The sequence below is a fragment of the Salvelinus alpinus genome, chromosome 26 (genome assembly GCF_045679555.1).
Source record: "Salvelinus alpinus chromosome 26, SLU_Salpinus.1, whole genome shotgun sequence".
NCBI lineage: Eukaryota > Metazoa > Chordata > Actinopteri > Salmoniformes > Salmonidae > Salvelinus > Salvelinus alpinus.
In genome coordinates, this window is record NC_092111.1 from 35451611 (window position 1) to 35468400 (window position 16790).

Below are 16790 nucleotides of genomic sequence, written 5' to 3' on the forward strand. Positions count from 1 at the left end.
TGAAAAATAGTGAAAAGGGTCTAATACGACCCATGTTGTTTTAATAAATATTGGAAGAGATTTTTCCGATTTTTTTTTAAACAAATAGTGAGGTAGGATGGCAGTGGAGAAAAAAAGAGACAGATTACATCAAATGGCAACAGACTGGATGATAGTGGGGTAAAATAGAGAGAGATTGTGTCAGAGGGCAGTAAACTGGATTGATAGTGGGGTAAAATAGAGAGAGATTGTGTCAGAGGGCAGTAAACTGTGTTGATAGTGGGGTAAAATAGAGAGAGATTGTGTCAGAGGGCAGTAAACTAGATTGATACTGGGGTAAAATAGAGAGAGATTGTGTCAGAGGGCAGTAAACTAGATTGATACTGGGGTAAAATAGAGAGAGATTGTGTCAGAGGGCAGTAAACTAGATTGATACTGGGGTAAAATAGAGAGAGATTGTGTCAGAGGGCAGTAAACTAGATTGATACTGGGGTAAAATAGAGAGAGATTGTATCAGAGGGCAGTAAACTAGATTGATAGTGGGGTAAAATAGAGAGCGATTGTGTAAGAGGGCAGTAAACTAGATTGATAGTAGGGTAAAATAGAGAGAGATTGTGTCAGAGGGCAGTAAACTGTGTTGATAGTGGGGTAAAATAGAGAGAGATTGTATCAGAGGGCAGTAAACTGGGTTGATAGTGGGGTAAAATAGAGAGAGATTGTATCAGGGCGGTAAACCAGATTCAAACCTAATGTGATGTGCGGCCAATAGACCAGCCAGGCAACACGATATGGTTATTTTTGAAACAGTATATCCCCTTGACATATACAAAACAAAAACAAAAATGGGGGGAAAGAATGATGGTAAAATGCAATGAGTCGCACAGAACAAGAATGAAAAAAACAAGTACTTGATAGAATGTGCATCACTGGAAAACAATGTTTCTCCTTATTCAATGAGGGAATGTGGTTCTACAGGCAATCTCAAATAGAATATGCTAAGAATCAAATCAAATCCAATTTTATTGGTTGCACATACACTACCGTTCAAAAGTTTGTGGCCACTTTGAAATGTCCTTGTTTTTCAAAGAAAAGCACAATTTTGTCCATTAAAATAACATCAAATTGATCAGAAATACAGTGTAGTAGACATTGTTAATGTTGTAAATGACTATTGTAGCTGGAAACGGGAGATTGTTTATGGAATATCTACATAGCCGTATAGAGGCCCATTATCAGTGAGTTCAACTGGCAACTTCATTAAATAGCACTCGCAAAACACTAGTCTCAACGTCAACAGTGAAGAGGCGACTCCGGGATGCTGGCCTTCTAGAGTTGCAGAGTTCCTCTGTCCAGTGTCTGTGTTCTTTTCCCCATCTTAATCTTGTCTTTTTATTGGCCAGTCTGAGATATGGCTTTTCTTTGCAACTCTGTCGCCTCTTCACTGTTGATGTTGAGACTGGTGTTTTGCAGGTACTATTTAATGAAGCTGCCAGTTGAGGTCTTGATACTCGAATGTACTTGTCCTCTTGCTCAGTTGTGCACCAGGGCCTCCCACTCCTCTTTCTATTCTGGTTAGAGCCAGTTTGCGCTGTTCTGTGAAGGGAGTAGTACACAGAGTTGTACGAGATCTTCAGTTTCTTGGCAATTTCTCACATGGAATAGCCTTCATTTCTCAGAACAAGAATAGATTGATGAGTTTCAGAAGAAAGTTATTTGTTTCAGGCCATTTTAAGCTTGTAATCGAACCCACAAATGCTGATGCTCCAGATACTCAACTAGTCTAAAGAAGGCCAGTTTTATTGCTTCTTTAATCAGAACAACCGTTTTCAGCTGTGCTAACATAATTGCAAAAGGGTTTTCTAATGATCAATTAGCCTTTTAAAATGATAAACTTGGATTAGCTAACACAACGTGCCATTGGAACACAGGAGTGATGGTTGCTGGTAATGGGCCTCTGTACGCCTATGTAGATATTCCAGAATAAATCTGCCTATTCCAGCTACAATAGTCATTTACAACATTAACAATGTCTGCACTGTATTTCTGATCAATTTGATGTTATTTTAATCAACAAAAAATTTGCTTTTCTTTAAAAAACAAGGACATTTCTATGTGACCCCAAACTTTTGAACGGTAGTGTATATATAAATATTTAGCAGATGATATTGCATGTGTAGCGAAAAGCAGCACTATACTCCTCTCTTAGAGATCCAATGTCATGTTATTTATGTTATTTTACATTGAATTCTTCTTCACATGATTACAGAAGACTTGTCATAAAGGGCGACAGCATGTGTTCTTTTTACATTGGTGTGTAGGCGTATTGGATACATATACAGTACACTGCTCTTTCCATGACAGACTGAATCCAGGTGAAAGCTATTATCCCTTGTTAAATCCACTTCAAATCAGTGTAGATGAAGGGGAGGAGACAGGTTAAAGATGGATTTTTAAGCCTTGAGACAATTGAGACATGGATTGTGTATGTGTGCCATTCAGAGGGTGAATGGGCAAGCCAAAATATTTAAGTGCCTTTGAATGGGGTATGATAGTTGTCACGACTTCCACCGAAGTCGGTCCCTCTCCTTGTTCGGGCGGCGTTCGGCGGTCGACGTCACCGGTCTTCTAGCCATCGCCGATCCACCTTTCATTTTCCATTTGTTTTGTCTTGTTTTTCTACACACCTGGTTTCATTCCCCAATTACATGTTCATGTATTTAACCCTCTGTTTCCCCCATGTTTTTGTGTGTGATTGTTTCTATGTTCATTCGGTACGTTATGGATGGTTTTCGACGGGTGCTGTTTTCACCTGTGCGTAATTGATTACCGTTTACTGTTGGTCAAGTGTATGTTTACCTTGTGCCTTCATTTTGAGTAAAGTACGTTGCTCACTCATTCTGTTCTCCTGCGCCTGACTTCATGCACCAGCTACACCTACCTTTTGACAATAGTAGGTGCCAGGCACACCGGTTTGTGTAACGTTGCTGGGTTTTTCACACTCAACAGTTTCCTGTGTATATCAAGAATGGTCCACCACCCCTAAAGGACGTTCAGCCAACTTGACACAACATGGCCAGTAACCCTGTGGACTGCTTTCGAAACATTGAAGATTCCATGCCACAACGAATTGAGGTTGTTCTGAGGGCAAGAGGGGGAGGTGCAACTCAATATTAGGAAGGTGTTCCTAATGTAGGTAATTACATGTGTATACCGTGGGTCTATACATAGTTGATTCCTTTGAACATTAGATATATCTGTCAGGTGCCATCTGGCCTGGTATAGGCTATGAAGTGTGATGCTCAAAGCGTGGACAAGGGTGTAAATGACTAATTGACCAAATAACAACTTTGTGAATGGTTGATGATGTATGTGTTTATTAACCAGGGCATGACACTAAAAAAGGATGTAATTTATATGCATTTCCACTATAAATGTTTAGAAGTTACATCTTAATTATTACTGTGACTACTGTTCTACCTTTTAAGAGTATGCATCCTCTTAAAGATGACAGCTGCAAACTTTGCACTGGTGCAAAAAAACTCAGTCAATCACACCAAAAAGTGCCTCATGTACACTATGTAATCCTTTACGGAGTAGGATAGACCAGACATAACTGGGTCTTTCACTGTTTCTCACTTTGACAGTGCTTTAAGAGAGCACCCAGTGCCTAGTTCAGATATTTACTATGGTCAGACTTCTGAGTAAATGTCCCGTATCTAAATTGGTGGCGACCATAAAAACAAATCAGAATGAAGCAAACCTGCTGATGTGTAAACCAATCAAAACAAATAGATTCATGATGATTGGAGAACATTTTAGGAACTACAGACACAAACACAGTTTGTGAGAGGAGGATATGCTGACACTGCTGCCTCCCTCTAGCTCAGTAAAATGCTGGAGCGAAGATCATAATACTTCCTGAAAGTAGTAGTCAGTGTCAGCCAAGGGAAAAAATACCAAAACAACAACAGACAACACATCTGTCTTTTTTCCCCCCAAATCTAAAAAACATCTGTATGTAAAAAATAACAACGGTGAGAAACAGTTCCCCTTTGGGGGCGGCAGGTAGCCTAGTGGTTAGAGGCAGGTAGCCTAGTGGTTAGAGGCAGGTAGCCTCGTGGTTAGCGGAGGCAGGTAGCCTAGTGGTTAGAGGAGGCAGGTAGCCTAGTGGTTAGCGCGTTGGGCTAGTAACCCGAAAGGTTGCTAGTTTGAATCCCAGAGCTGACAAGGTAAAAATCTGTCGTTCTGCCCCTGAACAAGGCAGTTAACCCACTGTTCCTAGGCCATCATTGTAAATAAGAATTTGTTCTTAACTGACTTGCCTGGTTAAATAAAGGTCAAATCTAAACATAATACAAATAGATGGGGATTACAATGCCTTAAAGGCTGAATCTGGGATTCTAAAACAACAAAGCATTCACCCTGCCACTTACCTTGCAAAATCAGTAATGTAAAAGAAGAAAAATGATATGTAAGGAGCCCAGATTGCCCCTTTAAAAATTGAATAATTGTAGAGCACACAAGAGCAGGATCATCTATCTATGGCTAATGTCTTAACATTATGTCTATCAATGTTATCTATCAATGTCTATCAATATTATCTTTCAATGTCTATCAATATTATCTTTCAATGTCTATCAATATTATCTTTCAATGTCTATCAATGTTATCTATCAATGTCTATCAATATTATCTTTCAATGTCTATCAATATTATCTTTCAATGTCTATCAATATTATCTTTCAATGTCTATCAATGTTATCTATCAATGTCTATCAATATTATATTTCAATGTCTATCAATATTATCTTTCAATGTCTATCAATGTTATCTATCAATGTCTATCAATGTTATCTTTTAATGTCTATCAATGCTATTTTTTCTCCTACGATTTCATCACAACAGGGTCAAAAGAAAACAGTGATAATTAAGAAATGGCAGGAAAATAGTTCCTGGGTCTCTCCTATGATGGATGAGGCATATGGCACAAGATAAACAGAGGGAGAGACAGATTTTCTCCTTGATGGGTCAACCAACTGTCATTACGGTTCCATCACAGCCTAAACATGTTGGCTTCAGTGGATACAGAGGGCCATTCAGGACTGTTCTACCCTGTTCTGCATCCCAAATGGCACCCTATTCCCTATGTAGCGCACTACTTACGGTCCCAGGTCAAAAGTAGTGCACTATATAGGACATAATGTACCATTTGGGGCGCAACCCTTCTCTGTATAAGCTTCAATGTTTGGATGCCAGCTTCCTGCTTCCACCATCCATCACACTGGAAAGTGGTTAGAAAACGACAGGCGTCACCACATGAAATTTGAGGTCATTTCGGCGAACTCCATCGAGTCCTTCACCACCGGAGCAGTTTGTCTGCTATGTTTAGAGACGTTGCCTCTTATTTCGACAGAGTCCAGTGAAGTGTGAAACCCAAGGGGGTTTGAGCCTTAGCACCACACTTAGTCAGGCTGCCAATGAGCACACACACACACACACACACACACACACACACACACACACACACACACACACACACACACACACACACACACACACACACACACACACACACACACACACACACACACACACACACACACACACACACACACACACACACACACACACACACACACACACACACACGCAGCCACCTCACCTGTTCCACATTCCCATCCAGTCTCTGTCCTGTCACACGTTTCACTGTGCAATCATTTTATAATTATCAGACAGACTTCAGAAACTGTGTAAAACATGAACAAACCGTGCAGGAAGGCTCCCTACGGTTCCAGTTCTGATCACACTGCCTGGTTTGTTGATGACTTGATTTGGAGTGAGTCCTTCTGCAATTCACTCCATGTTCTAGTTATTCCAGAGTACTTCTAGGAAGCCCTGTATACTGCAGTATTTACAGGAAGCCCTGTATACTGCAGTATTTACAGGAAGCCCTGTATACTGCAGTATTTACAGGAAGCCCTGTATACTGCAGTATTTACAGGAAGCCCTGTATACTGCAGTATTTACAGGAAGCCCTGTATACTGCAGTATTTACAGGAAGCCCTGTATACTGCAGTATTTACAGGAAGTCCTGCAACTTGGTGGCGTGCCACAGATGGGCCATTGTGATGATGCTAACTGGGTATACATGTAAGAACACTTATTCAGTCCATAGGTTGGTACAGTATGTTAATACACCACAGTCTTTATTTTGCCTGTATACTTACTCTGTGGATAATATTGATGTAAATGAAAGATAAGTAGCATCGGAGAACTGTGTTTAATTCTTTGGGGCTTTCTCAGTTTCGTCATATTTGTATAAATGTATAAATACAGCAGTCTCTGTGAATACATTTAAATGGTTGTACATGCTCTCTTGACGTTCTGGGACACTAATGCGGATTTAATAACATGCAATATGGCACAGCTCACAAAACGCACACAAACATACAAACTAACATGCAGCGCTGACATGCACACATGCCCGAAGAGAACAGTGAGGACTACAAACATGCCCGAAGAGAACAGTGAGGACTACAAACATGCCCGAAGAGAACAGCGAGGACTACAAACATGCCCGAAGAGAACAGTGAGGACTACAAACATGCCCGAAGAGAACAGTGAGGACTACAAACATGCCCGAAGAGAACAGTGAGGACTATAAACATGCCCAAGGAGGACAGCGAGGACTACAAACATGCCCGAAGAGAATAGTGAGCACTACAAACATGCCCGAAGAGAACAGTGAGGACTACAAACATGCCCAAAGAGGACAGTGAGGACTACAAACATGCCCAAAGAGGACAGCGAGGACTACAAACATGCCCAAAGAGGACAGCGAGGACTACGCAAATCCTGGTGGAGGTTTTCTTACAATTTCATACAAAATTGCTAGGCCAATTGTGCGCCGCCCTATGGGACTTCTGGTCACGGCCAGTTGTGACACAGCCTGGTATCAAACCCGGGTCTGTATCGACGCCTCAAGCACTGCGATGCAGTGCCTTAAACCGCAGCGCCACTCGGGAGGCCCCACATTTGACTTTTTAAATATATTTTGAATATGCAAAGATCCATCTTCCTGTCATAAGACAACTTGATCTGAATCATAACTACGTTACACAGATGATTAGAAGTCAACTATGTCGTCTTTCGCCACTCTGCACAGTATTAGTTCATCAAGTCGACAAAAACAAATCTGTCCATTTGTGAAGAGCCTTTGTTCAGTGTAGATGGACAATCAGTAACATAGAACACATGGACAACGTTCATCGTATGGACGACAATGTAAAGCACACAGACTCAGCTAATTGTGTTCAGATAAATAAAAGGCTTCATAAGGAGAAATATAAACATTAGTTAATGCATTCATTAATTGTAAAATGTATATATTGTAGCTAACGTTGAAATGCTCTTGAGCATGCCGAGTTCGTCACGACAGTTAACCATTCCCCATGTCTTGTCAGTCAAATCAGGAGTGTCATTGACTAGATACGTATGTGTCGTTATCTAAGTCTTAAAAAACCTGCACACGTCAATGATATGCACTTTATTCCAGAGGATTCCACCAATTTCAGATGCTTCCCAGGTCAGGGTTTAGTTTTTTTCCTTCCCATCGTCTGGGGAGTTTGCACCCCAATTCGATAATAAGGGAAATTGCATCGGCTACCCACTTTATATTACATAGGCTACACCTTGGAACAGGCTTTAAGTGATATCGACTCACACACGTGCACAATAGGGCCCGAGTTCACAGTCTATTATTCACCAGAACGCTATGAACAGTCATTTATCATTAGTCTTTCTATCCACACAAACAGCTAATATAATGTGACTCCAGCATTTCTGCTGTTCTCTGTCGCCTCTGACACACACACGACTTGATAGCATCACAGCTGAGCTCTGGGTTTGTTGTGATGTCAGTAACGTTAACGTAGTGATATACCGTGCTAATTTCCGGCGCCGAAAAGAGATGGCCGCCTCGCTTCGCGTTCCTTGGAAAATATGCAGTATTTTGTTTTTTTATGTGTTATTTCTTACATCGGTACCCCAGGTAATCTTAGGTTTCATTACATACAGTCGGGAGGAACTACTGAATATACGATTAACGTCAACTCATCATCGTTCCTACCAGGAATATGACTTTCCCGAAACGGATCCAGTGTTTTGCCTTCCACCCAATACAATGGATCTGATCCCAGCCGGCGACCCTGTGCGACGCCGAAAAAGGGGCAAACGAGGCGGTCTCGTGGTCAGGCTTCGGAGACGGGCACATCGCGCTCCACTCCCTAGCATACTACTCGCCAATGTCCAGTCTCTTGACAATAAGGTTGACGAAATCCGAGCACGGGTAGCATTCCAGAGAGACATCAGGGATTGCAACGTGCTCTGCTTCACGGAAACATGGCTAACTCAAGAGACGCTAACGGAGTCGGTGCAGCCAGCTGGTTTCTTCATGCATCGCGCCGACAGAAACAAACATCTTTCCGGTAAGAAGAGGGGCGGGGGGGTATGCCTTATGATTAACGAGACGTGGTGTGATCATCATAACAACACACAGGAACTCAAGTCATTCTGTTCACCTGATCTAGAACTCCTCACAATCAAATGTCGACCGCATTATCTACCAAGGGAATTCTCTTCAATCATAATCACAGCCGTATATATTCCCCCCCAAGCAGACACATCGATGGCCCTGAACGAACTTTATCTGACTCTTTGTAAACTGGAAACCACACACCCTGAGGCTGCATTCATCGTAGCTGGGGATTTTAACAAGGCTAATCTAAAAACAAAACTCCCTAAATTCTATCAGCATATCGATTGTGCTACCAGGGCTGGAAAAACCCTAGATCATTGTTATACTAATTTCCGCGACGCATATAAGGCCCTCCCCCGCCCCCCTTTCGGAAAAGCTGACCACGACTCCATTTTGTTGATTCCAGCCTACAAACAGAAACTCAAACAACAAGCTCCCGCGCTCAGGTCTGTTCAACGCTGGTCCGACCAATCTGAATCCACGCTTCAAGACTGCTTCGATCACGCGGATTGGAATATGTTCCGCATTGCGTCCAACAACAATATTGACGAATATGCTGATTCGGTGAGCGAGTTCATTAGGAAGTGCATTGACGATGTCGTACCCACAGCAACGATTAAAACATTCCCAAACCAGAAACCGTGGATTGACGGCAGCATTCGCGTGAAACTGAAAGCGCGAACCACTGCTTTTAACCAGGGCAAGGTGACCGGAAGCATGAACGAATACAAACAGTGTAGCTATTCTCTCCGCAAGGCAATCAAACAGGCTAAGTCCCAGTACAGAGACAAAATCGAGTCGCAATTCAACAGCTCAGACACAAGAGGTATGTGGCAGGGTCTACAGTCAATCACGGATTACAAAAAGAAAACCAGCCCCGTCGCGGACCAGGATGTCTTGCTCCCAGACAGGCTAAACAACTTTTTTGTCCGCTTTGAGGACAATACAGTGCCACTGACACGGCCCCCTACCAAAACCTGCGGGCTCTCCTTCACTGCAGCCGAGGTGAGTAAAACATTTAAACGTGTTAACCCTCGCAAGGCTGCAGGCCCAGACGGCATTCCCAGCCGCGTCCTCAGAGCATGCGCAGACCAGCTGGCTGGTGTGTTTACGGACATATTCAATCAATCCTTATCCCAGTCTGCTGTTCCCACATGCTTCAAGAGGGCCACCATTGTTCCTGTTCCCAAGAAAGCTAAGGTAACTGAGCTAAACGACTACCGCCCCGTAGCACTCACTTCCGTCATCATGAAGTGCTTTGAGAGACTAGTCAAGGACCATATCACCTCCACCCTACCGGACACCCTAGACCCACTCCAATTTGCTTACCGAACCAATAGGTCCACAGACGACGCAATCGCAACCACACTGCACACTGCCCTAACCCATCTGGACAAGAGGAATACCCATGTGAGAATGCTGTTCATCGATTACAGCTCAGCATTTAACACCATAGTACCCTCCAAACTCGTCATCAAGCTCGAGACCCTGGGTCTCGACCCCGCCCTGTGCAACTGGGTCCTGGACTTCCTGACGGGCCGCCCCCAGGTGGTGAGGGTAGGTAACACCATCTCCACCCCGCTGATCCTCAACACTGGGGCCCCACAAGGGTGCGTTCTGAGCCCTCTCCTGTACTCCCTGTTCACCCACGACTGCGTGGCCATGCACGCCTCCAACTCAATCATCAAGTTTGCGGATGACACTACAGTGGTAGGCTTGATTACCAACAACGACGAGACGGCCTACAGGGAGGAGGTGAGGGCCCTCGGAGTGTGGTGTCAGGAAAATAACCTCACACTCAACGTCAACAAAACAAAGGAGATGATTGTGGACTTCAGGAAACAGCAGAGGGAGCACCCCCCTATCCACATCGACGGGTCAGTAGTGGAGAAGGTGGAAAGTTTTAAGTTCCTCGGTGTACACATCACGGACAAACTGAATTGGTCCACCCACACAGACAGCGTTGTGAAGAAGGCGCAGCAGCACCTCTTCAACCTCAGGAGGCTGAAGAAATTCGGCTTGTCACCAAAAGCACTCACAAACTTCTACAGATGCACAATCGAGAGCATCCTGTCGGGCTGTATCACCGCCTGGTACGGCAACTGCTCCGCCCACAACCGTAAGGCTCTCCAGAGGGTAGTGAGGTCTGCAGAACGCATCACCGGGGGCAAACTACCTGCCCTCCAGGACACCTACACCACCCGATGTCACAGGAAGGCCATAAAGATCATCAAGGACAACAACCACCCAAGCCACTGCCTGTTCACCCCGCTATCATCCAGAAGGCGAGGTCAGTACAGGTGCATCAAAGCAGGGACCGAGAGACTGAAAAACAGCTTCTATCTCAAGGCCATCAGACTGTTAAACAGCCACCACTAACATTTAGCGGCCGCTGCCAACATACTGACTCAACTCCAGCCACTTTAAAAATGGGAATTGATGGAAATTATGTAAAAATGTACCACTAGCCACTTTAAACAATGCCACTTAATATAATGTTTACATACCCTACATTACCCATCTCATATGTATATACTGTACTCTATATCATCTACTGCATCTTGCCATCTTTATGTAATACATGTACCACTAGCCACTTTAAACTATGCCACTTTATGTTTACATACCCTACAGTACTCATCTCATATGTATATACCGTACTCTATACCATCTACTGCATCTTGCCATGCCGTTCTGTACCACCACTCATTCATATATCTTTATGTACATATTCTTTATCCCTTTACACTTGTGTGTGTGTATAAGGTAGTAGTTGTGGAATTGTTAGGTTAGATTACTTGTTGGTTATTACTGCATTGTCGGAACTAGAAGCACAAGCATTTCGCTACACTCGCATTAACATCTGCTAACCATGTGTATGTGACTAATAAAATTTGATTTGATTTGATTTGATTTGATTTGCTAAAATACAGCTTGCATTATACTGGGACACAGATGGTGCAACCTAGGATACTGCTGAGAATGGTACCTATTGTTTTATACAGTCCTCATAACACAGAGAATGTCCTCGCAACACAGAGAATGTCCTCACAACACAGAGAATGTCCTCACAACACAGAGAATGTCATCATAACTCAGTTGACACACAAACAATAATGGATATTCACAAAGAGTTATACAAAATCAAAGCTTGCTGTGATTGGTTGTGCACATCTCTCTTAATTCAGCCTAAGGGTCCGCAAATAAAAATTAGGAACAGTTGCTTCACCTGGCTAGTCCGGCATAGTGCCCTGCTAAACCAATTAGAATGTGTGTTATTGCTTGTGGAATATCTTCTTGACAGCATGAAGCCAATCATTTGGATTTTGGATTGAGGTGTAACTCCAGGATTGCACACCAACTCAGTGGTCTTGTGGTTCATGCCTACCCTGAGATTAGGAGGCTGTGGGTTTGATCCCCGGTCGAGTCATCCCAAAGACTCAAACATTTTTACCAATTTCCTCTCTTCTTGGCACTCAGCATTAACGAGATGGATTAGGGGTAAGGCCCTGCGATAGACTAGCATCCTGTCCAGGGGGTGTACTTGTACATCAAGCTGCCTCACGCTACAGAAACAAAAGATAGACAAGCATCCTGTCCAGGGGGTGTACTTGTACATCAACCTGCCTCATGTAACTGGCTCGAACAAGGCTATCTTTACCCTCCAGGGTTGCACAGTGCACATTTGCCATAATATACATTTTCATTCAGCACAAGGCCATTGGTTATTGATTCAAGGCATGATGGGTGGGTTGGGGGACTTATCATGCATTCAACATCAGCAGGTTACAATGTCCAAACAAAGCAATTACAAAATGACTGAAAACATGAAACACATCAACAAACAAACACTTACAAGCACGCACAGGAAAACAGAAATCACAGATTTACCATAACAGAGTAACAAAGGTAGACTCACAGATAGAAAACTTGTTGCTGTTGTCTTTGCCTGGGAATAATTTTACTCCTCTAGATTTAAAGTCTACGGACCTTTTCACTAGTTAAAGGGAAAACAAAAACATGAAATCAGGTGAAACAGGTGAAACAGGTTCCAAATAAACCGATCAGCATTGAAAACCAAGAAAGCCATCCTCCAAGCTTATGGAGAAGAGCACAAATCATAGCAGCAGCAGGTAACAATAGTCAAAGTATCTTAGCAACAGAAAAAAAGAAAGAATGTGAAGAGATCAAATAGGCAAGAGCAAAAAGAAGAGGAGAAGAAGGATATTATTATTATATAAGTAGCGTACAGGGCTTCTGTTCATTTGTCAACCTTGAAATGATTGGGGGGTTTTGCAGGACAGCAGACCAGAATGTAGAACAGCCGATATGGATCAGCCTTTAGCCACAATCCCCAGAGGAGTCTTCAGGGGCGGCTGTCAAGGTTTTTTTTCAGCAACAGAATGGCCGATTTGTTATGCCGCAGAACGGCACGCTGGGACATGACAGTGCAGGCGTTAGCTCTCACACACACACACACACACACACACACACACACACACACACACACACACACACACACACACACACACACACACACACACACACACACACACACACACACACACACACACACACACACACACACACACACACACACACACACACACACACACACACACACACACACACACACACATCCTGAACAATAGGAGGATTTTCAGGTGTTGTGTTAACATCAGATGTTCATCACTATTTCATGTACATTTAGCCCCAATATCTTAGTTGAACAGAAGCCCTGTGAAGATTGACAAGCTTAATAATAATAATAATAGGAATAATAATAATACTGTGATCACATTCAACAAGTGTGTAAAAACATCAATCACGATAAATGTTTTATTTTCTGTTTTCCAAAAAAGAAACCTGAAAAAAAAAACATCTGTTGTCAGAACATATTTAATGCTTTTGTTCAGAAAGTGATCATAGAGTCACTGTCAGATATAAAATGGGATAATGAAGGATTATATTGGGGTTTGGAAAAAAAGCAAGTGGCATTGTGTGAGACTGTGGAGTTGCTGTCTCTCTCTCTCTCTCTCTCTCTCTCTCTCTCTCTCTCTCTCTCTCTCTCTCTCTCTCTCTCTCTCTCTCTCTCTCTCTCTCTCTCTCTCTCTCTCTCTCTCTCTCTCTCTCTCTCTCTCTCTCTCTCTCTCTCTCTCTCTTTCTCTCTCTCTCTCTCTCTCTCTCTCTCTCTCTTCTAATGTGTGTATTTGAGGGCAACCCTCACAGCCTTACAAAGAGCACATTTAACACAGAAGGGTTCACTCACACATTGACATTGGATTCACTGATTCAGCCTTTCCTTAAAAACATATGACAATATGCAAAAAGGGCTTCGTCATTGTTAACACGTTGCTCAAAATATGAAGGTTGGGTTGAAACTCATAAGGCTATGTTAGGGTTAGACCTTCAGTTCAGGATTAACTGAATGACAGAGAATGAGAGGTGCACAGTTTTTTGACAACTCCCAGTTGTCCTTCAGGATATTGACATACAGTGGAGGTGGATAAGGTAGAACATGTTTGCCCACTCTTACACTTAGAAAGATTCCTGTAAACCATAGTATCAAAATCAACATCTCCAACTTTCAGACATCAAAGGTTGTGTAGTTAGGATGATGAGCAGACTAACTCATTATGAAAGAGCGTAGTTAGGATAATGAGCATAACAACTCATTATGAAAGAGCGTAGTTAGGATGATGAGCAGACCAACTCATTATGAAAGAGCGTAGTTAGGATGATGAGCAGACCAACTCATTATGAAAGAGCGTAGTTAGGATGATGAGCAGACCAACTCATTATGAAAGAGCGTAGTCAGGATGATGAGCAGACCAACTCATTATGAAAGAGCGTAGTTAGGATGATGAGCAGACTAACTCATTATGAAAGAGCGTAGTTAGGATGATGAGCAGACCAACTCATTATGAAAGAGTGTAGTTAGGATGATGAGCAGACCAACTCATTATGAAAGAGTGTAGTTAGGATGATGAGCAGACCAACTCATTATGAAAGAGCGTAGTTAGGATGATGAGCAGACCAACTCATTATGAAAGAGCGTAGTTAGGATGATGAGCAGACTAACTCATTATGAAAGAGGGTAGTTAGGATGATGAGCAGACCAACTCATTATGAAAGAGTGTAGTTAGGATGATGAGCAGACCAACTCATTATGAAAGAGCGTAGTTAGGATGATGAGCAGACCAACTCATTATGAAAGAGCGTAGTTAGGATGATGAGCAGACCAACTCATTATGAAAGAGTGTAGTTAGGATGATGAGCAGACCAACTCATTATGAAAGAGCGTAGTTAGGATGATGAGCAGACCAACTCATTATGAAAGAGCGTAGTTAGGATGATGAGCAGACCAACTCATTATGAAAGAGCGTAGTTAGGATGATGAGCAGACCAACTCATTATGAAAGAGCGTAGTTAGGATGATGAGCAGACCAACTCATTATGAAAGAGCGTAGTTAGGATGATGAGCAGACCAACTCATTATGAAAGAGCGTAGTTAGGATGATGGGCAGACCAACTCATTATGAAAGAGCGTAGTTAGGATGATGAGCAGACCAACTCATTATGAAAGAGCGTAGTTAGGATGATGGGCAGACCAACTCATTGTGAAAGAGCGTAGTCAGGATGATGAGCAGACCAACTCATTATGAAAGAGCGTAGTCAGGATGATGAGCAGACCAACTCATTATGAAAGTGCGTAGTTAGGATGATGAGCAGACTAACTCATTATGAAAGAGCGTAGTCAGGATGATGAGCAGACCAACTCATTATAAAAGTGCGTAGTTAGGATGATGAGCAGACTAACTCATTATAAAAGTGCGTAGTTAGGATGATGAGCAGACTAACTCATTATGAAAGAGCGTAGTCAGGATGATGAGCAGACCAACTCATTATGAAAGTGCGTAGTCAGGATGATGAGCAGACCAACTCATTATGAAAGAGCGTAGTCAGGATGATGAGCAGACCAACTCATTATGAAAGTGCGTAGTCAGGATGATGAGCAGACCAACTCATTATGAAAGAGCGTAGTCAGGATGATGAGCAGACCAACTCATTATGAAAGAGCGTAGTTAGGATGATGAGCAGACCAACTCATTATGAAAGAGCGTAGTTAGGATGATGAGCAGACCAACTCATTATGAAAGGGCGTAGTTAGGATGATGAGCAGACCAACTCATTATGAAAGTGCGTAGTTAGGATGATGAGCAGACTAACTCATTATGAAAGAGCGTAGTCAGGATGATGAGCAGACCAACTCATTATGAAAGTGCGTAGTTAGGATGATGAGCAGACTAACTCATTATGAAAGAGCGTAGTTAGGATGATGAGCAGACTAACTCATTATGAAAGTGCGTAGTTAGGATGATGAGCAGACCAACTCATTATGAAAGAGCGTAGTTAGGATGATGAGCAGACCAACTCATTATGAAAGTGCGTAGTTAGGATGATGAGCAGACCAACTCATTATGAAAGTGCGTAGTTAGGATGATGAGCAGACCAACTCATTGTGAAAGAGCGTAGTTAGGATGATGAGCAGACCAACTCATTATGAAAGAGCGTAGTTAGGATGATGAGCAGACTAACTCATTATGAAAGTGCGTAGTTAGGATGATGAGCAGACCAACTCATTATGAAAGAGCATAGTTAGGATGATGAGCAGACTAACTCATTATGAAAGTGCGTAGTTAGGATGATGAGCAGACCAACTCATTATGAAAGTGCATAGTTAGGATGATGAGCAGACCAACTCATTATGAAAGTGCGTAGTTAGGATGATGAGCAGACTAACTCATTATAAAAGTGCGTAGTTAGGATGATGAGCAGACTAACTCATTATGAAAGAGCGTAGTTAGGATGATGAGCAGACTAACTCATTATGAAAGTGCGTAGTTAGGATGATGAGCAGACCAACTCATTGTGAAAGAGCCTAGAAAGTAACATTACCACCAAATATTTTCTTGATTGTCTGTTTTGAAACGTTTAAAGTAAAAAAGTGATTAAGGCATGCCATACTGTTTTTGGAATGTTGTGCATTTTAGAAATTACAGGTCGACAAATCTGCTCTGTGAGTAAACCTCTAAAATCCTATTTATGATACTAAGACACCAGATTCTGTACAGTATGCTGCAAAGCTTCTGCAGGCCTGTGGTTTCCAGTTAATACTTGCTCCAATGTTACATTTCCACTTGAAACTCTTCAAAAGTTCAAAGTCCTCAAAAAGTACCTAATGTCAGGAACAGTGTGTTCAGCCGAGATCAAC

At 42.5% G+C, this 16790-nt stretch overlaps 1 protein-coding gene across 2 annotated transcripts in view; it reads right to left on the reverse strand.

The window, feature by feature from the left end:
* Positions 1-16790, reverse strand: part of LOC139555242 (CUB and sushi domain-containing protein 3-like) — a 773621-nt gene that overhangs the window by 389400 nt on the left and 367431 nt on the right. For both annotated transcript variants that reach the window (XM_071368883.1, XM_071368882.1), the window contains exon 7: positions 12435-12512. In XM_071368883.1, the coding sequence (XP_071224984.1) occupies positions 12435-12512 (78 nt within the window). The remainder of the gene's footprint in view (positions 1-12434; positions 12513-16790) is intronic.